This window comes from Cotesia glomerata, linkage group LG3 (genome assembly GCF_020080835.1).
Source record: "Cotesia glomerata isolate CgM1 linkage group LG3, MPM_Cglom_v2.3, whole genome shotgun sequence".
Lineage (NCBI taxonomy): Eukaryota > Metazoa > Arthropoda > Insecta > Hymenoptera > Braconidae > Cotesia > Cotesia glomerata.
The window spans coordinates 6,028,882-6,051,634 of record NC_058160.1 but is presented as its reverse complement, the minus strand read 5'-3'; the positions used below and the strand labels follow the sequence as shown (position 1 = coordinate 6,051,634).

The 22,753-nt window shown below is 29.1% G+C and overlaps 4 protein-coding genes across 9 annotated transcripts; 2 read left to right on the top strand and 2 right to left on the bottom strand.

Annotated features, from left to right (window-relative positions):
• The first annotated feature begins 611 nt into the window (after positions 1-611).
• On the top strand, positions 612-9,934 carry LOC123260868 (myotubularin-related protein 13). The gene is made up of 15 exons (XM_044722211.1): positions 612-1,451; positions 1,523-1,608; positions 1,684-1,971; positions 2,269-2,488; positions 2,565-2,806; positions 2,891-3,196; positions 3,275-3,452; positions 3,547-4,597; positions 4,704-4,941; positions 5,365-5,560; positions 5,645-5,954; positions 6,071-6,264; positions 6,347-8,887; positions 8,966-9,048; positions 9,432-9,934. The coding sequence occupies exons 1-15, from the start codon at positions 1,352-1,354 to the stop codon at positions 9,522-9,524; spliced, it is 6,126 nt and encodes a 2,041-aa protein (XP_044578146.1). The 5' UTR covers positions 612-1,351; the 3' UTR covers positions 9,525-9,934.
• A 1,040-nt stretch (positions 9,935-10,974) lies between these two features.
• Positions 10,975-11,403, top strand: LOC123260922 (40S ribosomal protein S27-like). The gene has a single exon (XM_044722310.1). The coding sequence runs from the start codon at positions 10,976-10,978 to the stop codon at positions 11,231-11,233; it is 258 nt and encodes an 85-aa protein (XP_044578245.1). The 5' UTR covers position 10,975; the 3' UTR covers positions 11,234-11,403.
• Positions 11,404-12,373: 970 nt separating this feature from the next.
• On the bottom strand, positions 12,374-13,964 carry LOC123260913. The gene is made up of 3 exons (XM_044722298.1): positions 13,797-13,964; positions 12,943-13,073; positions 12,374-12,850 (listed from the first exon to the last, which is right to left on the bottom strand). Exons 1-3 carry the CDS (start codon positions 13,872-13,874, stop codon positions 12,409-12,411), a joined length of 651 nt encoding a protein of 216 aa, XP_044578233.1. The 5' UTR covers positions 13,875-13,964; the 3' UTR covers positions 12,374-12,408.
• Positions 13,965-15,262: 1,298 nt separating this feature from the next.
• On the bottom strand, positions 15,263-22,397 carry LOC123260872 (DENN domain-containing protein 2B-like). Of its 6 annotated transcripts, none has more exons than XM_044722220.1 (8): positions 21,882-22,397; positions 19,343-21,124; positions 18,837-19,252; positions 18,059-18,214; positions 17,039-17,419; positions 15,737-16,810; positions 15,416-15,650; positions 15,263-15,341 (listed from the first exon to the last, which is right to left on the bottom strand). In XM_044722220.1, exons 2-8 carry the CDS (start codon positions 21,033-21,035, stop codon positions 15,304-15,306), a joined length of 3,993 nt encoding a protein of 1,330 aa, XP_044578155.1. In that variant the 5' UTR covers positions 21,036-21,124; positions 21,882-22,397; the 3' UTR covers positions 15,263-15,303. The 6 variants fall into 6 exon arrangements, with proteins under 6 accessions (XP_044578155.1, XP_044578153.1, XP_044578154.1 ...); XM_044722218.1 differs by having other exon boundaries at positions 18,837-20,614; positions 20,666-21,124; XM_044722219.1 differs by having other exon boundaries at positions 18,837-20,599; positions 20,666-21,124.
• Positions 22,398-22,753: the final 356 nt, after the last annotated feature.

Below are 22,753 nucleotides of genomic sequence, written 5' to 3'. Positions count from 1 at the left end.
TTTTTATTTCATTTTCGTATTAACAATTAATATTATTTTCATTGATAATAACTTGGAGGTTTTTAAAATAATAATTGAACTATCTGTTAAATTATATTAATTTTTGTGTTGTAAATTTCTTCAATAAAAAGCATAAAAAAAATTAGTCTCTAATTATTTTATTTTGTTTTATAGATTTATTATTCTTTATATCAGTTAAAAACTTGTCAAAGTTGATTGTGAAAATTTATTATGTTAAATTTAGTAAAAATTGTAACAAATAAAATTGAAATATTTATTTCATTCATTCCAGCAGAAAAAAAAAATTGTTTTCATAATTATATAAAAATATAAACTTGAAACAACAATAAATTCAATTTATTAAAAAAAAAATTTAACATTGAAATTAATTTTCAATTTATTGATTTTTTTTTGCTCAAATAAATTATAAAAAAATTGTACATATAAATTAAAAAATTTTTCATCAGTGCATTTTTTTTTTTTTTTGAAGAATTCACTCAAAAAAAAAAAATTACCAGATGTCTCGTTCCTATTTTCAGTGTCATGAAACCGTTTGAATGAACTGATAAAATAGTGATATGCGATAGCATTCAAAGTTGGCGCTACCGGATAATTCAGTGTGTGATATAAAATATGGTGGTTGAAAAGTGTTGATTTAGATCTTTCCCCTTACGTCTTTCGCGTCTGACGTCGTGGTCTTTTGGAACCGCCACCTCGCCAAAAAAATGCTGCTGCTCCATCCTGCGTCTTCCTTCTATATGTATACCATCCGTATCATCCATCCGTATTGTGGGTACCTTTAGTTTCATTTGGAAGGTTATAGATTCATGCTCTTATTTGGGGTGTGGCATCTTATTTCGATAAATAATAATTAATAAATTTATGTTGTCTAAATTAACCATCACGTGACTTGTGATTTTATTTATTAACACCGTACACAGTCTCACATGATCTATTGTATCAAAGTTTCATTGTCCAAATTTCAAGGTTTAAGTGTTGTCATCAGTGTTGACTATATATCTATGTACATTTGCTAATTATTTTATTGTTATTAATATAATAATTATCACCATAATCTGAGTGGTAGAAAAAATTAAATCCAGCACAATTTAACAAGCTAATTATCAAAACCTGTAAAAGTATATTGTTGATAATAATTACAAGTGATATCACCAAGTGTTATAGGTTAAATATAATTTGCATTCATCAAGTACTACTAAAATGATTCATATAAATAAATCAGTTTCTATTGTGAGGAGTCTGCAGCAACACCATCAGCTATTGTCGGGCTCATATTTAAAGATTTTAAATTAAAAGTTCATGAAACCGCGAGTTATATTTAAGCTGTGGGATGTTGAATACCGTCTGTTCCCCACAGCCTCCAGAATACACCGAGATGTCTCGGTTAGCAGATTATTTTGTGGTCGTTGGTTACGATCACGGTAAAGAAAGTAAGTTTAACATAACAATAACACCTTGTTGTTTTTATAAATAATTAATAATTATTTATTTTATATCAAAGGAGCTGGAACAAGCAATGGGATTATTGTCCAAAGATTTCCTGAAAAAGACTGGCCCGATACTCCATTTATTGAAGGTATCGAGTGGGTAAGTAATTTTTAAGAAGTATATTTACCAAATTTAATGTCAATAAATCATATAATTTATTTATTTATTTACTAGTTTTGCCAGCCACAAGGATGGGCACTTTCAACAGAAAGACAGGAGCCACGTTTTTTCGTTTCAATCCTCACAGATATAGATGCAAACCGTCATTACTGTGCGTGTATGTGTTTCAATGAAACTGTATCAATCGTTCCGAGTAAACCGGTTGATGAAGAGGAAGAACCTGTTGATGGAGTTAATCGTACATTAGTTAGAGCTATTCCAGCAATTACACATCATAGTATTATGTATGCGCCAAAATGCCTGGTATTAGTTTCAAGATTGGATTACATCGAAACCTTTCGGGTACTGATTAGCTTACTTTTATTTTTAGCTCTGATAAAAGACCCAGTTATTGACACTGGCCTAGTTGTTTGACACTTGCAATTTTATTCTAATTAAAAAAATTAAATGTTCTCAAAAAACCAATTTTCTTAAAATTTATGATTCATAAATTATATTTATTAATTTGTTTTTTTTTTAATTAAAATAAAATTGCAAGTGTCAATAACTGAGTCTTTTACCTTAGATAAATCATTTTATAATTGCGAATAAATTTATTGCTAAACTAGATTCCAAATATTTACAAATTTTTTTTTTTAGAACTGTTTGGGTATTATTTACACGGTGTACGTTGAAAATCATGAAATTCCGCTGGAAACATTGGTTGGAAATATACTGGGATGTATCCAAGTACCGCCAGCAGGTGGTCCGCAAGTTCGTTTTAGTATAGGTGCTGGTGATCGGCAGGCTTTACAGCCCCCGATAAGCCCATCTCTTCCAATTACTCATACTAGTGTTAATTTATTATTCCAACAATTAGGTAAGTAATTTTTTTATTTAATATGATATAGCAATTTAATAGACATTTTTTTTTAATTAATCGTTATTACTTTCAGGAATCCGCAATGTATTAGTATTATTTTGTGCGGTAATGACCGAACACAAAATTTTGTTTCATTCTGCTAGTTATTCTAGACTTACCGAAAGTTGTCGAGCGCTTACTGCATTAATGTATCCATTTCGATATACTCACGTATACATTCCATTATTACCTGCTGCTCTTGTTGAAATTCTCAGCACGCCAACACCGTTTATTATGGGTGTACATAGTTCTTTAAAGCACGAGACAGCTGAACTTGTAAGTAATATTATAAACTACTATATTATGTATTGAATAATATAGATAAAAATAATTGATACAATATTTGTATGTTAATTTCAGATGGACGTCATAGTAGCTGACTTAGATGGTGGTTCAATTATGGTACCCGATGGATTATCTCTAGCTCTTCTTCCTGAGCCACTGTTATCACAGACACAAGACGCTTTATCACTTGTTCTTCAGCCACAGCTCACTTCCGCGGATCACGCATTTCCTCCTGCGGTTGTCACAGCTACAGATCCCCCAATGTTAGATAAAGAATTAAGAGCGGTATTTATGAGAACTTTTGCACAATTATTACAAGGATATCGTAGTTGTCTTACATTGATTCGAATTCATCCTAAACCAGTTATTACATTTCACAAGGTTTGTTTTTTATTTCAATATTTTAACCGATTAATAATATAAATAAAAAAATAATAATTATTATTTTTTGTTACTTAGGCGGCATTTGTTGGTGAACGAGGTCTTACTGATTGTGATTTCACTATTAGAGTATTAGATTGCATGTTCTTTACTTCTTTCATCGCTGAACGTGGTCCACCATGGCGACCTTGTGATATTTGGGACGAATTGTATAGTAATATTAGTGATCAGCTCAAACAAGAATCTCAGGATCATGGTAAGTTTTTTAACAAATTAATTATTTATTATTTAATTTATTTAACTTGTTATATCAATAATAATATCAATAATAATTATTTAAATTAATTTAGGATTGGTATTGACCCATATACAAGAATTAGCTAAACAATTAGACAAAAATGAAAATCCCAATCCACAAATGTATGTACAAAAAATCTTAAAGCCACCAGAAGGTGCTTTTGCAAGAATACATCAGCCACAGTTTCCACATATTAATTCGGAGCAAGTTCAAGCAATTATTGACGAAGGTTTAACGAAAAATAATTTAAAAGTACGTTTATCAACACTTCAACCGAGAATTGTGCCATCAGGTCCTCACATATCGATGGTCCATGACACTCGACATTTAGTTAGTAACTCAGCCCGTAGATTAGAAGTACTTCGTAGTTGTGTTAATTGTATTTTTGAAAATAAAATATCAGATGCTCGTAAAACATTTCCAGCAGTATTACGCGCATTAAAGAGCAAAACTGCTCGTTTAGCGTTATGTATGGAACTATCTCAACATGTTATCGGCAATAAAGCAATGCTCGAACATCAGCAATTTGATTTGGTTGTGCGTTTAATGAATTGCGCGTTACAAGATGACTCAGCTATGGATGAACATGGTGTAACTGCAGCTTTACTCCCCCTAGCAACGGCATTTTGCCGGAAATTGTGCACCGGAGTGATACAATTTGCATATACCTGCATTCAGGAGCATGCTGTATGGCAAAATCAACAATTCTGGGAAGATGCTTTTTATCAAGACGTACAGAAAGACATCAAACGTTTGTATTTACCGGCTGATAACTTAATGAGGCTGGGAAACGAGGGACTGATTAGTCCAATCAGCCCAAGAGAATATAAAGAATTTTCATTACGTGATCGTACTTCAATGTACCGGAGTCAGGAGCCATCAGCGTTAGAAATAGCCGCTGAACAAATGAGAATATGGCATACTATTGATCCGGATAAACAAAAAGAGCTTGTTGCAAGTGAAGAAAGCACGATGTACAGTCAAGCTATTCATTATGCTAATAGAATGGTCTATTTACTGGTCCCACCAGACATCAGTGCTAAAACACATCGACAAGATCACGTTTATGATGATGAAAGAACAAGTAATAGCGTCACTAATAGGTAAATTATTATCATTTTATTGTGATTATTTCAATGTTTTAAATTAAATATCATTTTACATATATCAGTTTTGATATTTATATATTGAATTATAATTTTAAAATAGCGTACCAAGCGATAGTGGCGATGCGGAATCAGGTTTCGAGGAAACTGATCCCGGCGAGACAGGCATCGCTGTGATAAGAATGGTATCACGATTCGTCGATCGTGTTTGCACAGAAGGTGGTGTCAGTGCTGATCATGTTCGATGCCTTCATCAAATGGTTCCGGGTGTCGTTCACATGCACATTGAGACTCTTGAAGCGGTTTACCGTGAGAGTAAAACATTACCACCAATTCAAAAGGTATTTGAATGTCAACAATTATTATTTGCATAACTTAATCATGGGAATTTGGACAATAAATTAAGATATTAAATTATAAGAATTGCAATGTTTCGCTGATTTATTTCAGCTTTATCAAGCAAACTAAAAATCAAAAAATAATTTTTAGTTAATACAAACATTTGACATATAAAACAAAAATAAATGATGCTGAAGTAAATTAGCAAAACGTTGCAACTCTTATCATTTAATATCTTGATTTATTGTCCAAATTCCCAAGAATAAGTTATTTAAATATTTTAAATATGGACGAGAACTTAAATATTATTATTTGCATTAATAATAAATTAAATTAAATTTATTTTTATATTATTATTATTATTATTATTATTATTATTATTATTATTATTATTATTATTATTATTATTATTATTATTATTATAGCCGAAAATACTCACACCGAACATGTTACCTGGTGAGGAAGTTATAATGGATGGTTTGAGAGTTTATCTTCTTCCGGATGGACGAGAAGAAAGCGTAGTAGGTCTTCCTAGAACACCACCACTCTTACCTGCCGAAGGTGCTATATTCCTCACTAATTATCGGATAGTATTTAAGGGTACACCTTGTGATCCATTTGGTAAGTTAAAATTTTTTTGATCTAATAAAGACAGTTATATTTAGTTCAGTAAAATTAATTTTAATAAATTATTTAATTTAATAGCTTGTGAGCAAATGGTTGTACGAGCTTTTCCAGTTACCTCTTTGACAAAAGAAAAGCGCTGTGCAGTTCAACATCTAGTTCATCTGGATCAATGCCTTCAAGAAGGTTTACAATTACGCTCATGCACTTTCCAACTTATTAAATTAGCCTTTGATGAGGAAGTTACGCCAGAAAATATTGACACGCTAAGAAAACTTGTTAATAAAGCACGGTATCCACCTCATATATTCCATCATTTTGCATTTAATGGGCAAGTTCTTGTTGCGCCAACATCGCATCAAAAAGGAAAAGAAAAAAATGCAACATTAAAGTTAGTTCCGTAATTAATTAACTACATTAATTATTTAAAATATTCACTTATTTGTGTAAAAAAAAAAACATTTATAAAAAAAATGCTTCAATTTTAAGTAATAATTTTTATTTCAGGGGTTTTGCTAAAAAAACTTTGCTTAAAACAGCGAGAAAGGCTGGTTTTAAGCCTAAACAATCATCGAAAAGACAAAAGTATGTACTACCTAATATGAATCTCACTAGTGGAAATAAATATATGACTTCGCCAGGTAGAATGAGTCTTCCTGTGACTGACAATAATGATTTAAGTCATGACGACGATCTTAGCAGTAAGTTAATTAATAATTGTATATTTATTTGAATTTTAATAATTATTTAAATTATAATAATACTAAATTAATAAATTTTCAGTTGACGAATTTGAAGTTACTGGTTTTATAACAGCTCCACCAACCGACGCTAAGACTTTAGAACGATTATCAGAACGTAGTTACGTTAGAGATTGGTATAGATTAGGTCTAAGCCCAAATAATTTACACAATAATCGCCGAAATGAACCATTTCGATTGACCTCCGTGAACTGCGTATACATGATGTGTCGTAGTTATCCAGCATTGCTTGTTGTACCAAATTTAATAACCGATGAAAGTATCAGAAGATTTTGTCGCTTGTACAGACATAGTCGCATGCCAGTTGTAACGTGGCGACATCCACGAACAAAAGCTTTGTTAATACGCGGAGCTGGTTACCACGGAAAAGGAGTTATAGGAATGTTGAAAGCACATCCATCAACAGCGACCAATCTTAAAACAACTTCATCCGAAACAACATCTACCCTAGAGCAAGAAAAATATTTAATGGCATTAGTTGCTGCTACTCCGGCTGCTGTTTTACGCCAAGGCTCTGCATGGGGAATGTCCGACAGTTCTCTGAGTATCGACTCTTTATTGATTGCTGCAGAAGACAGGAACAATCATACTCCTGAACAATCAAGAAGAAATCCATTTAATAAAGCAATTGGTACTTTGAGTTCATCTGCCGGAAAAGGTCCCAAGAATTTCGGTCGCTGGGGTTCCTTGAAAGACAAACGACATAATTCCCAAGCTTCTCTGACATCTGTAAATCAACGTGGTACTGTCAGACATTCAGCAGACTCTGACAGTGGTACTGAGTGTGTACATACTTTCCAAAGAGCAGCTCTCTACATTCTCGGTGAAAAAGCCCATATGAGAGGAGTTAAAGCCGAGTCATCACCAAAAATAGACTTTATACCCGTGGAATATTGTGATTTAAGACACACTAAAACGGCGTTTAAAAAATTAATGCGAGCATGTATACCCAGTTCGTCTAATGTTGAACCAGATCAAAGTTTTTACAAGCTTATTGAGAGCTCTGAATGGTTACAACAGCTACAGAATCTGATGCAACTTTCTGGTGCTGTAATTGATCTTATGGATGTTCAGGGATCATCAGTGGCTATTTGCTTGGAAGACGGATGGGATACTACAACAACAGTGTGTTCTGTTGCTCAAATATGTCTCGATCCTCACTACCGTACCATTGAAGGCTTTAGAACTCTAATTGAAAAAGAATGGCTCGGCTTTGGACACAGATTTGGCCATCGCAGTAACTTGGCTGCCAATTCACAAACCGCTAATTTTACTCCGACGTTCCTGCAATTTCTCGATATCGTTCATCAAATTCAGAAGCAGTTCCCTCTAGCTTTTGAATTTAACGATTACTATCTTAGATTTTTGGCTTATCATTCAGTATCCTGTCGTTTCCGTACCTTTTTATTGGATTGTGAGTTCGATCGAGTCGAGTGCGGTATAACAGCTGTTGAAGACAAGCGTGGATCGCTTACGAGCCACCACAAAGGCGTAGATACTGGCAGCGATGACGAAATTGTTTATCCAGGTGGCAGGCTAGCCGGCACAAATATCGGTTGTAATCTTGGTCTGAGTATTTTTGATTACATTGAAAAACAGCACGCAAGATGCCCGCTATTTTTCAATTTTATGTACACACCAAATTCAGAACATCCTGTACTGAGACCTGTTTCACATTTACCAAGCTTAGACATCTGGCAGTATTACTTCGAAGAGGAATTAGCTCACGGCCCGGCGTATGATCTTGAAATACTTCAGCAAGATTCACAGCAAGAGGAAGAATCTGAAGCTGCTGACGGTACCGCTAAAAGTAGTCGTAAAATAGTTACTTTAGGATACGACAATGTAAATAGTATGGTACCTGATCAATTCACGCATCTGCTTGAAGAGATCCATAAATTAGAAACAGAGCTAGGTCATCTGCCTCAAAAGTGGAAAATTCTTTGGGATAAATTAGAATTACCTAATACAGATTCACTTGCACGTCATGCGTCTTTCAGTACAGCGTTGGTTAGATATCATGGTAGATTAATTCACAAGCGTTCGACATTAGAATTGTTATTGCGAGGCAAGTTGGCTGGTGGTAATACGACAGGAAATGAGAGCTCTGTTTACGCACATCCTCATAGATTTGAGAGACTAGATACCGCGACACCGACGCACTGTGATGCTTGCTCTGGTGTTTTGTGGGGACCAGTCAAAGCCGGGTTAAGATGTGTTGACTGCGGTCATATATGTCATGACAAGTGTGCTGACAGTGTACCCAAAAATTGTACCAAATACAAAACTGCTGCTGATAACTTGCAATCTCATACTCTTACACGAAGTGGAAATGATACTGGAAGTGTCAACTCAAGTGTTGCTACTATTCAAACATCTTCCCAACAATACTATGAACAGTTTTCAAGTAATGTTGCTGAAAACCGCACCCATGAAGGCTACTTGTATAAACGTGGGGCGCTATTAAAAGGTTGGAAGCAACGATGGTTTGTTCTTGATTGTATTAAACATCAGTTGAGATATTATGATGCAATGGAAGACTCTCATTGTAAAGGTTACATAGGTAGATATTTGCTTTTCAAAATTATCTATAATTTACAGACAGAAAAAATTATATTATGTCAATTTATTTTTTATACAGATCTAGCTGAAGTAGTTTCAGTTAATCCAGCAGCACCAACACCGGGACCACCGAAGAAAACCGATGATAAGTCATTTTTTGATGTGAGTATTGATTCACTGATAGAAAGATTTATTTGTATTAAAAAATATTTGTTAATAGTTAAAAAATCATTTATTAGAGACCACTTTTTAGTATTAAACAAATATTTCTTAGTATTTAAAATGATTTGTTTGTATTAAATAAATCTGATATTCATTTATTAAATATTAATAAATCTTTTTAAATACTAAGAAATATTTGTTAAGGACTAAAAAGTGGTCTCTAATAAATGATTTGTTAAATATTAATAAATATTTTTAACTATAAACAAATTCTTCTATCAGTGTTGAAAAAGAAAAAATTATTTCTGCATCATTTTTATGATTATCAATATTTTATTTATTTCTCAACTGAGCAAAATTTTATCTAATAATTTTATTTTTAGCTCCGTACAAATAGGCGTACATATAACTTTTGTGCGGGAGATGCTGCTACAGCGCAAGAATGGATAGAAAAAGTTCAAGCGTGCTTGCAGTAATTTTACCTGATGATAATAATAATAATACTCTTTTAGTTTAGTATCAAATGTCTCAAAATCATAACATGCAAGTGACTGATAACGTAATTTAAGATTATCTTAATTTTGTTACATATTTTTTGTATAGCCTAATAGTGTACGATATATCATTATTATATTATATTAAGAAAAAAAAATTTTTTTTTGTTTTTTTTGTTTTTTTTTTTTTTTTTTCAAAAAGACAATTGCTATATTAAATTATGACAATGACGATGTATTGAATGAGGTTCGATGTATGTGAAAATTTAATGCATTACTCAACGCCTACATAACAATCAAATAAGATATTCATATATTACAACTATGCTGAATTCGACTTATATATAACATAAAAAAAAAAAAAAAAAATTTATCAAAGAAAATATAATTTCATTAATTGTTGGCTATTTAATTTTATCATAGCTACTGACTCTAAAATAATTTTTTATAATTTTTGCCATGTATTATTTAAAATATAAAAATTAATACTATAAAACAAAATTTAAAATACAAGAGCGTGATAATGCTGATAAATATAAAATGTTTATATAGGCTATTATTTTAAACTGTTTAAATATTTATTCTAGTTAACTATTATTTTGTCTATCAAAGTTATTTTTAAATTTAATTATTAATTATTTCTAACTTGTAAAATATTTGTTAGCAAGAAGTAAATTTTTTAACAATTAATGTATCACAATAAATTGCAATTGTGTATGTAAGTTTATTTTTTTAATTTGAATTTACCAGAAAAATAAAATCCCTAAACCTTTAGTTACTTTTTTTGGCGCTGTTGGTGCCAGTAAGTGTAGTGATTCAATGGATATATTTCCTTTTACCTTATAACGCCAAGAACACAACACGTGTCGTGTTATAATTTCCAATATTTGAGTGAATTACTCAGGAAAGAAGTTAGTATTTATATTAAATGTTATTATTTAAATTCCGCAATTTATTTTACTTTGTTTTTCATCATTACTTTTCGTAAAATACATTGGTTCTGCGGCTAAATAAATGCACGCGTACTCACATGTCCATATTTTTTTTCCTATATTTTAATTGTTAAATAATTAATATTTATGCAAATTTATGTAGTTATTTTTAATAATTGCATTAAAATAACTATTATTATAACAATCATCATATAAAAAGTTAGTGAATAATTTTATTTAGAACATTTAATGTCTCATAACCTAAAAAGTTCTAGTGAGCTCAATTGTTGTACATCGACAGTCGTATATTTTTTTCATCTGCTAGCCGAAAGTATGACTTAGTGTTAATTCGTTAAAATTCACATATAAAAAATTTTAAGAACCAATGAGTATTAATAATATTTACATTTGAGTTTTCGGAGCTGGAATTAGCTCATATTTTACAATTGTCATTTATTTATTTTTTTTTATGTGTATTAATCATGATTTGTTGATTGCAGAATGCCGCTTGCTGTAGATTATCTGCACCCATCTCCTCAAGAGGAAAAGAGAAAGCACAAGTTGAAAAGGTTGGTTCAAAAGCCCAACAGCTACTTTATGGATGTCAAATGTCCAGGATGCTACGCCATCAAGACTATTTTTTCACACGCCCAACGACCAGTTGAATGTGATGGCTGCCGCACAATTTTGTGCACACCCACCGGTGGAAAAGCTCGTTTAACCGAAGGATGCTCCTTCAGAAGAAAAGTACAGTGTTAAATACAGTGTTGTGCTAAATTTCTTACATCTCTTTTCAATGGTAAAATACATTTTAACAACATCTTCAGATAAATTAACAATCAATAATAATGTACAACTTCAATTCTTGTATCTGTTTCGCTCGATTATTGAGAATAAATCTTGAAAAGAGTTAAGTCTTTTTCAAATAATATTTTGAATTTTATTTATTCATTCCTGTCATATTTTTTAGCTGTAATTTTAATTTTTAATTGACTTAATTCAGAGCAATTGGCAATAAGTTTTTTAATTTTTAGATTTTTTTTTCTTGTTTTGTTTTTAATTAAAATTTTTTTTCAGAGTTCATTTATATTTTTGAATAAAAATGAGCTTAGAAAAAATGTTGTAATTGAAGTAATTTTTAAAAATAATAATTACGCAATAAGATGAAATTTTTCATGTGTAAAGCATTTTGTCTTTGTTTCTATGAAAATTAATACTAAGTTTTATATATTTTATAAAAAAATTAAGTAAATGTCACTATTAGAGTAACTTTTAATCTAAATGTTTTCAAAAACATGTTATTCAAATTTTTATTGTAATATTACTCATTTTTATACTGTAATATTTATAACTACAAACAATTTATAATTGAAAAAACCATTTAATTGATTCAACTTCAATTAAATCTCGCTCAAAATTTTAAATTATAATATTTGTCCAACTTAAAACTTTTTAGATTAAATATTGATAATAAGATAATTATTTATAATAGTAAAGTTAGCCGACATTGTTAATTTTTTGAGTTTTTTTTTTTTAATTATTAAATTAGAATTAAATAATATTTTTTAAAAAATTACACATAGTTTTTAAAGTTTTTTAAAATTGAATTTTTTAAAAAATTTTTTTGTAATAATTTTTTTAATAAAAAAAATTCTAAAAAATTTTAGATGTAGGCTAACTTAATTTTTATTAATTATTTATATTCCGGTTATCGTTGCACAATAAAATGAAACTTGTACTTATCTAACGACATAGTAAAATTATCATTTTTTTAATATTCGTCATATTTTCAATTTTTTTGTCTCAACGAAAAAAACTGAAACAAGTCATTACACCAAAGTTTAAAATTTTTTAATTTATTTACAAAATTATGAATAAGTGTACCAAATTACAAAATATTAAGAAATAATTTAGGGACTGAAATGAAAAATTAATTAATCTAAATTGACATTAAATATTTTAGTAAGAATAAGCGTTTTATCTCGAAATTTCCGATACTCAAAGGCCTTCGGTTCTTTGATTTCGCTTTCGGAGTTGGTTGAAACCTCAGTGAACTTGATGATCAATTCATCGGTGTCTTTTTCAACCGTCAAGTACCATATATTGTCAAAGTACAAAGGGTAAGGAGTACTTTGTAAACTGGTACCGGTTATTGAAGCGCAAAGAAGTACTTGACATTTTTTAACTCTGGAACAGGCGTTTACAGAGTCATGCAAAACAGCGCATAGTTTAGCTATATGCATATCTTCAAGTTCAGTGTTTTGCACACCTTTGATGTAAGTATCGAGATTATCAACTAAAATTAGCGACGGAAGTTTTGAAAAAGTATGTAAGTCTACCAGTTGTTCTGCTAATACATCATAAGTTTCAAGATATCTGTAAGTACAAAGATGAATAATTAAGAGTAAAAATACATAGATTTATCAATAAATCAATAAAACTTGTTTGTAATTCATAGAAATACGTACAGAAATTTGATCATGTCATATATTGCGGGCGGTACATCCTTTCGGTCATGATACTGAGCGGGAAAAGATTTCAATGGACTTGGAGTAATAAAGAAAACTAAATTTCCTTTTTCTGCCCAGTGCATAGCAGCCTAATAGATAATAATTAATAGTATATTGTGTGATTAGGGTTGAAATCGTGTTTCACATTATATTTTTCATATAATCGGTATTAAAAGCGAGTTTTAATGTCTAGATTCAACCAGAATTAGAGAATTTTAGACTAATAATAAGTAAAAATGTCAATTTTAATAAATGAGATTAAAATTGAGAGACATCTGATAATTTTTATTATTTTTTTAACAAATAAATTGTAGCAAGAAATATTTAAAAAAAAAATCCCATCTTTAGAAGCTCATGAAAATAAATTTAGCAGATATTTAATAATTTTTTTTTTTAAATAAATTATGGCAAAAAAAAATTAGAAAAAAAAAGTTGACATGTAGAAACTTTAAAAAATAAAAAATGCAATTTTTTAAAAATAATTTTTTGGAACAAATTTGTTTGTTAAAAAAATTAAAAAATTCTCTAGTGACTGCTAACTTTAATATCATTAGAAGCTCTAAAAAATTATAGATTTTTTAAAAATTATTTTCAATACCTAGTTCGTTATTTAAGAAAAATAAAAAAATTGACAAACATTGTTTACTACCCCCGCGAAGAAAACGATCGTATTCTGTCCGGCAACAATCGAATTTGTCTGAAATTGGCTAGTTTTGTTTTACACAATCAGCATTTAAACTCGCAGATTATAAGAAAAGAAAATTAAAACAAAATTACAATTATTAATTACTATTGTCACTAAATTATCTTACTTCAAATAAGAATGATTTAGCAGTGATCGGTGGTCCAAGTAACAGCGTTGAATTTGAAGTATTTTTTAAAGTAAACATACTCAAGTATTAATTAATTATAAACTTCAAAATTAACCAACTTTTTATTGTGATTATGAAACTTTTTAAGGTTAAAAATTAAAAAAAAATTCTAGTCGTTGAACCAATCAAATCAAATAGTTTTGGACCCTACTTCTTCTTCAGGGTCCGGTAGTATGCGTGTATGTATATTATATCGAAATATTCCATATTTCTTTGAATTTGATGAATAATGATTCGTATTAGGAATTATAAGTTTTCATGTTATACTTTAATTATTTTAATTTCATTTAATTTATAAGGATTGAAACGAATTTTATGTGAAATTAGAAATGGAGAAATAATAGTAGAAAGTTTTTACTGAAAATAATGTTTAATATACATAAGAAATCGAGAATCATAATACATTACATCTTAATTACGTAAACAGTCTAATAATTTAAACATATTAATATAACTATAAACTACAATTAATGCAATAAATAATCACAGTATAAATCATGGCAACAGTATTTATATTCACATGTAGTAAGTACGTTGCGCATGGACAAAAATTTGGTACAAAAATTTATAACACTTTTTTTTTTTCTATCAACGAAAACAGTGAAAGCAATTACAAATAATAGCCGGTTCCATACAAGGCACTTTTTAAGGCAAAGTACGGTAAAATGTTAAAAAATTGAACAAAATAACTATTTAATTATTTTGTACCTTTTATACTTATATCTAAAAATTTATAATGTTTTAAAACTATAAATATTTATGATTTGTGAGGTTTGTGTAAAAATCATATCAATCGAAGATTATTTTACATTTTTTAAAATTTGTTTCTTCAATTTTTTTAAAAAAATCTTTACACGAATTTAAATCTACTAGATTTAAACAAAAATTTTTGTATTCACTGGGTATTGACCAATATCGTCGACTTTTAAATAAAGTATAAAAATATAATATTAAATTATCAAATGATTTTTATATAATTAAATTATATCATACTCTTCGTATTAATTAAAAAGAAATTTTACACAAAAATACTACTTATAAATCAAATTTTTAAGCATAATTATTAATTTTTCAAAACTATAAATTCGAATTTTTATAAAATATTGATTAAGTAATAATACTCTTCATAATTGACGTAACTACTAAATTAAATTTATTCTTGTGTTAGAATAAAATGAGATTCATAGCTCACTAAATGACAAATTTACTTCAGATCCTGAAATTAAATAAAACATTAATAAAAAAATAATAAAAACTTAACGTAATTTTAAAACAATAATAGGATGTATATAGTATAACTGGCGTAATTTATTACTACACATTATTGTCAACGTTACTGCTAATTAAAGCTACTCGAAGCCATTATTAAGATTCAAAAATAAATATTCATTTCAATTGCTTTTTTCATTGATGATGTCTAATAATTATACCGACCTTTTTACCTTTTTTAAGTGTAAAAATTTGTTAAATCTTTAAGACGATCACCTAAAATCAAACCGACTTTTATAAAATTATCCAAACAAATATAAAAATTAATGTTGATAATAAATTCATCTTACCAAAAGTTTTTTTTTTAGACAAAAACTTCTTGGATTGTGAATTTGTTTCGGCAGATTTTCGATATTCCGCAACTCTTTGGATGAATAATTTAATATTATAGTAGTCGTGGACTGTGGTACCTTCGATGTGGGCAATATAATCCGTCACGAATGTATTAAACATTGTAGTTTCTACAAACCACTCGAGGAAATATCTGTAAGTTTTACTAGGGGATGCTTTAACAAATGATTCTTTCTGTAAACCCATAAAAAATATAAATTATTATTACTATTATATAAAAAAGTATGTGATGATATTAATAATAAAAGAATAAAAATTACCTGAAAAATAATTTTACCATCTTGCTGTGTAACTAAATGTTTATCAAAGTGTATACAAGTTTCAACAAACACCCGAAGAAATGCTTCAGAAACAAGAAAATTTCTGATTCCATCAGCTGGCCTGACATTGCTCGATACCAATTGCAATGCACACCGGATTCCTTTTTGCAGTCGTGACGGCAAAATAGTTGACTCATCTCCCACTGCACAAAGGACTTTCGACGTATCGAGATCAATAACAATTCCATTTTGTACAGAGTCCACTTGAATATTTGCTCCATTTTTGGACTTCAAAATACCAATAACAAACGGCAGCGGTGCTTGTAAAATTTCAGATAGCTCTGGAATATCGGGTAGAACGGGGATGAATGTATGCGGCCAATTGAATGGATAAAGTAAACTTTGCAGCGCTTCAACACACGATGACAGTTTGCTTAGTTTTTCACAAACGAGAACGACACGGCGTTCCAATAATAAAGTACCAAATAAAAATATAAGTACTTTATTGCTTACGGCGTCAAATAATTGACTCATGTCTTTTTCTTCTAATCTAGGATCACCTGAACGTACAATTATTTTCTCTGGCGAGCCAGGTTCTACTTTAACGGATCTATGTTCATTATTTAATATGACATCATTTGTACCATTCGTTTCACTATCAGTTGAACAAATGTCATTGTCATTGCTCATAAAATTATTGTTATGGCTACTAACGGTTAATATTTCTATTTTATCAGTTGTTAATTTAATACAATTGCCTGGCTTTGGCATTGGACTATTATACAAATCTTCAATAAATTTTCTACGTCTTTTATCAGGTAATCCGTGTCGCGATTCAAGTTCTAATAAAACTTTGTGATAAAATCCACTGGCTCGAAATTTAGTAATCATACAGTAAGCCAGTGGTAGTATCGGTCCACCTTCTGGTTTAACTCGGCAACAATAACCGTACCTGCAGTCACCTTTATCGTCCATCAAAAATAGAGAATAAAATTGATTTTGATTTGAGTCTGATGATGGCCAATCTTGAGCGTCAGGAAAACAAAAATTTTCAATCCATGCTGGCGCTTTTGCCTATGAAAAAAAAATCAATAATTAAGATCATTTATAGATTATGTATTGAATTGTTTCAAACAAATACATACATTTTTTTTAATTGCTCAGAATAAACGTCAAATAAAATTTTCAATAAAATAAATCTTAAGAATTTCAATATTAAAAAATTTTGTTTGCAAATATGTAGTAAAAAAAATAAGCCTTTCTGTATTATCAACTTAATATAAAAATATATTTTGTACTTACATATATAGGATATTTATCTTTGATGTACGGTTCTCTAGTACATAAATTGAGCTCGACAAGCAAACAGACATCAAACAGTTTATCACGTCGGTCTCGAAGGCTAGTCTCATGTTTTTCCGAATATTTTATAGAAACATGCCTAACATAAAGTTTCCTTTTTTCAGTAAGACTACGATGCAATTCTTCTTTATTTGTTTTACTGGTGCTGTTTTCTCGGTGCTTAAACAATCGTAATTTTTCATTGAAGCTTGACAGTTCGTCGTTGGCTGATGAGGGTGTAGAGGCTATAGAGTCTGTGTCCGAAGAAGTGTTTGAGTCAGTCGATATCTCCACTCCAGCCATCGTACTCTGTCCGAATGCTTGATTCAATAGCTGCTCCACCTTTTTATCAATAAAGAGTTTTTGTGTATTAAATCAATTTTTAGAAATATTTTTTTATTTAAAAAAACACAAGCACACTAGGATGTATCTACTTTTATGACGTTACATTGAATCATCGTAATTGATACATTATATGTTTTCTTTACGTCATCAATAAAAAAGTTTTATTAGTGATGGGCGTCGTTATGATATATACATCTATTAATAAGGACTTCAATTTAGTAAATGCGCGCGAATAAATAAAAATCTATCTTTATTTATTTCTGATATTGAAGTATATTGTGTTGTATATAGATTTTTTATTGGATATCAATTTTATAAATTTTATGAATACAAAAATCAGAGTTTATAACTTGCGGTTTATTCTAACGTCAGTACAAATGAAAACAAAGATCACTCTGAATATAATTCATGAGTCATAACGTATCTTGTGCAGCTTCTTTTACGTTCTCTCATCACTTCTATTCATTAATAGAAATTTAACACGTTTCAGATGTCATTAAGGCGTATTTTATAGAAGATACTATTGAAAATTGTGAAGTTGTAGAAAAAGTTTTTTTAAATTAATTAATAAAAAAAAAAATTATTTGTTCATTCTTATTAATATTTTTACATAGTTAAAAATTAATATTTTTGTACCTTAATTTGACTTGGCCCATCCAAAAATGATCTAGACAATGAATTTGATTTATTGAGAAATGTATGAAAATTAATATCTTGTGATAATTTGTCCAACTCCTTAGTTTTTGATGTGTTATTGTTATTTTCCAAAAGAAGTGGATCTATTGGTGTACACTGATAAAAAAAAGATAATTATTATTTATCTGGATTTATATATAGATACAGCACAATATAAGTAATTATATTAGGTAATTAATTGATGCCTATGGGGAAAATTTCAAGTCAATACAATCTACCATCCTATCATCAGATCTCTTCATTTTTTGGGTCAATTAGATGACTATAATTATTGTGATAATTAAAAAATAAAACACATTCTAAGATAATTGCTGCGGAATTTAGAGCATTAAAACTTTGTACTAAACAATAAAATTACGAATTTTCTCATGATATTTTAACAGAGTGAGAATTTTATACTAAAAATTTATTATCTGTTCTAGATTATTTAACTATTAAAAAACGAGAAGTGACTGATAGCTTTGTGATAAAAAATAATATTTTAAATTATACGAAAATAATACAATAAGTAGAAATAATATTATTCAAATAAAAAAATATATAATTTAATACCATTAGTTATCACATTACTATTAATATATTTATTGAACGACTGTGGGAATATTTGATTATATGGTTACTTTATAATTAACGGGATCGTGTGAACTAGTGCTTTATTTATTCGCTGAAAAATAGTGAAAAAAAAATAAATAAAAGAATTATTAATTTGAGTATATACCATATAATGCAACTCGGGTTCTCTCTTCTTTTCTTTCGGCGGAAAGGATAGCGATTCATCAGAAGTATTTTGCCGCTTTTGATTACTAATAAATCCATTGTCACACTGATGCCAATTATGGGACAAATAATTGTGCTCTTCCGGTGATAATTTACTTAACTCCATAATATCTGTACCGCTTTTTTGATCAAATGAAAATGGCTCTGCATAAATACGCTCTTCATTTTTAGCTGATGAATTACTTTGTCGCCGTTTACCGTCAAGAAATGTCGTTAATTCTGTTGATAATCTTTTAGCAGCTGGACTCAATTGCTGATCGTAAAAATCATTACTACTCGATAAAATATTTGAAATTGAATTGTTTAAAACGTCATCAGATTTAGACTTCAATCCATTTAATGACACCGAGGATGATTCTGTAAAATATGTTTTAAAATTCGGCTGTTCATACATCATTGGACTCGCACAATTTAAATATGGCAAACAATCAAACGTCGAGTGCTTACGTGTTTTTGACTCTGAATTCTTACTTTCATTATTTCCTTTTTTAGGATCATCTAATGTACGAGATAACCTGTTGAAAAATTTATTTTTATCCGTATTTTCAATATTGTCCAAATAATTTTGATTTTTCTTATTATTAATGCTGATATTATTATTAAAATGCATGTCTAATTCGAATTTTTCTTTTCTAGGTACTATAACTTTTGGTCCCAGGGCTTTTTGATGTTGAATTAACACAGTTTCAAGTTTTTCCAACATTTTCTTCGAGTCACGAACGGTGCGACATTTAACGGAACTCGTTGATGCCGTGGGAGAATGTTCTTTAATGTCATTTAATGCTGAACTATTTTTACTGGGCAATGCACTATTTAAATTTTGTACATTGTGTGCTGAGCTTAGTCCAGTTTCTTTCTCTCCTATTCTTACCCGGTCTTTTGAAGACCCAGAAACAACATCATCATCATCATCATCATCATCATTATCATCATCGTTATCATTGCCATTATCTGCTTCACTACTATCTTCATCACCAGGAATAACTTCATAATTCCTTACAAATTTTGACGATCCAGTTACATCGAGTCCGATATTTTTTCCACAAGAATTTAGTCTATCACGGGTCCACAAAGATTTAACATTTTCTTCAGCATCTAAATTATATCTTCGACTTACCGGGCAGTGAGCAAAAGTCCTGGGAGGTTTTTTTGGTGGAGGACCAGATGGCAGTGGAGCTTTTAATGCTGCTTTCAGTCTGTCGGTTAATTCATCAGTTGATTCATCATCAGACTTTGAAGAAGCAGCTGGGATAATTATAGTTGCTTCACACGAATTATTATTATACTTATCTTTCTCAAGCTTCGTTGATTTTCGTCGTGATAATTCCTCTCTAATGTCTATCATGGTATTATCTCCGTCATTATCTTGAGTAAACTCATTAGATTTTATACTTTTATCATTAACACCCTTTGATTTTATTACTTTTGTATACTCAGCACCATTCATTATAAATTTGTCAAATTGAGTTGGATTTTTTTTTTGTAAGTTATTAAATGAAACAAGATGATCATTAGTAGTATTAAGACATTTTGATGCTTGACCAAAATCATAATCTAAATTATAAATAGGTGATATATTTTTCTGTCGTGAGATCACAGTTGTTTTAACAGAATTTTCACAAGTTATCTTCTTCTCTTTGGTCAACGGTGGCCGATTACTGTTCTTAATACTTTTATACTCGTACTTATTTTTATCACCATAATCTACAACATCAAAATCTTTATCTTGTGCATCAACATCATCTTCTATAGATTTTTTTTTGACCTTACCTAGCTTACCGTACTCTGGTTTCTCTTCGAATATTTTAACATTTTGATTAACTATGGAAAATACTTTTTCCTTGGACGGCGAATGCAAGTTTCTTATCTTTGTAAGCTTGTCTCCCCTGAAAGCCGGCGTTCGTTTAATATTTTTACCAGGATTCGATAACTGTCTCGTGACATTTAGCTTCAAGTTTTTTTTTATTTTAACTGGAGAAGCACTTAGTGATCTGCGTAATTGTTCTCTCTGGTCATTATCCTCATTGTCATGATTATCTTTAGTGTTGTTTTCAATTGAAGTTTTAGTAGACAAGTTTTGCTCAAACTTTTGCTTTATCATATTAACCATCGTGCCATTTTCAGACGTCAAGTAAGACATCTTTTAGCCTTTAACTTTCACTTTATTCACGCTCAATTAAACATCGGTATTTTTACATCAATCAAACTGAATCCTGGATTTTAAATCACCTGAAATTGTAAAAAATTTTATTTAGAAAATTTTAACAATTAACTGTCTCATATGTAAAATAAATGATACTGAATTTCAAAGATTTTCTAATACTTGTTTTATTTAAAATTAAAAAATTAAATATTGAATTTTTTACTTTTTAATAACTTAATTAAATACCATAAAAAATTTTATAAAAGTAAAATTAAATTCTTTTTGATATTCAATATTTTTTAGAAAAACAACAAACACCTAATAATAAATTTTTAAATCAAAAAAATTTCTGTGAATGATAAAATTATTTAACACCTGTTGTTTTAAACTTTATTTTATATTTTTACACATTAATCAATTTATTTATTTAAAAACTAATAAAAACTGTCAGATACTTTTTGTTTTCTGTACCATAAATTTACTATACAGCAAATAATTTAACAACACCATTATTATTGAACAATAAAAAAAAAAGAAATTAAACACCTGTTGCATTGTTTAGTAAAAAGTTAGGTTATTTTGGAGTGACAGTTATAAATATTTATAATTACACACATTGAATATTAAATTACAGTAACTGTAAACTATTTAGTAAACAATTGAAATATTTACAATAAAAACAAATATTTAAAGTAAAAATATCTATTAATACCGGAGCAAAGTAGTTATCAACGTAAAATAGTTATTAATTAATCACTTGTTAAATAAATAACTTGTTTTTTTTATATAATAAACACATGAGTATATTATTAAAAAAATAAAAAGTAAACAAAAAATATTTACTCTAAAAACTTTCGCTTGTAGATTCGAATAATTGTCGTCTTTACATTTAGTATACACAATTACATTCACCTTAAGTTTAAAAAATAAATTAAAATACAAAACCGTCACGACAACAAGTTAAGTCATGCTATATTTTATTTAATAGCTTGATAATATACATATACATAAACTTTAATCCTGATAATAATAATTGAAAATAACTTTTGTGTCAACGATAAAATGCGTGTTAAATTGCGCACTGAAAGAATAGAAAGATAAAACAGAATTAGAATATATGATACGTTGTGTATATTTATATTATATGCTGTAAGTATTACTTGAAGCTACTGACTGCTGAACAGCGTGTATGTACGACGGTATATGCATGTAGAGTGATTATAGAGTTGGCTGAAGGATAGAATTGGACGTTTTAGAACGAGTGTTGTACTCGTTATTTAAATTAAGTTCAACGGTGCTCTATAAATATTTTTTTTTGTTACCATAATTCATCGTTATATAGAATATAATTGTATGACCTTTTTTGTAATTTACAGAATTATGTATACAGCTCACTACAATACAATATAATTATAATTTCATATTACATTTATTTTATTTAGTACAACTTGTAATTAAAAAGGATAGATTATTTTCATAAATTTTTTAATTAAATTTTTAAGTAAATATTTTCATTATTTTTTGATTTGGAATTCAGATTATTGTCGCTTCAAATTTCAATGGAATGCGACGCTTATAAATAGAATCATAAGAGTAAAAAAAGTGACAAATTATAAGAGGAAATGCAAAGTTTTTTTTTTTTTTAAACATTTATTTTTAAAGTATTTTACAGTTATAAAAAAACAATTATAAATTTATGTAAAATAAAAAGAATG

Bases quoted from the DNA above. Each gene is read 5' to 3' on its own strand.
- LOC123260872 (XM_044722216.1), bottom strand. From the start codon at position 21,035: ATGTCTTACTTGACGTCTGAAAATGGCACGATGGTTAATATGATAAAG. The intron at 16,811-17,038 runs GTAAGTACAAAA...TTTTTTTCATAG, and splicing joins AAGATAAATATCCTATATAT to GCAAAAGCGCCAGCATGGAT. The intron at 15,342-15,415 runs GTAAGATGAATT...GTTTGATTTTAG, and splicing joins GTCTAAAAAAAAAACTTTTG to GTGATCGTCTTAAAGATTTA.
- LOC123260868 (XM_044722211.1), top strand. From the start codon at position 1,352: ATGTTGAATACCGTCTGTTCCCCACAGCCTCCAGAATACACCGAGATG. The intron at 6,265-6,346 runs GTAAGTTAATTA...ATAAATTTTCAG, and splicing joins TCATGACGACGATCTTAGCA to TTGACGAATTTGAAGTTACT. The intron at 8,888-8,965 runs GTAGATATTTGC...TTTTTTATACAG, and splicing joins TCATTGTAAAGGTTACATAG to ATCTAGCTGAAGTAGTTTCA.
- LOC123260922 (XM_044722310.1), top strand. From the start codon at position 10,976: ATGCCGCTTGCTGTAGATTATCTGCACCCATCTCCTCAAGAGGAAAAG.
- LOC123260913 (XM_044722298.1), bottom strand. From the start codon at position 13,874: ATGTTTACTTTAAAAAATACTTCAAATTCAACGCTGTTACTTGGACCA. The intron at 13,074-13,796 runs GTAAGATAATTT...ATTATCTATTAG, and splicing joins CTAAATCATTCTTATTTGAA to GCTGCTATGCACTGGGCAGA. The intron at 12,851-12,942 runs GTACGTATTTCT...TTGTACTTACAG, and splicing joins TATGACATGATCAAATTTCT to ATATCTTGAAACTTATGATG.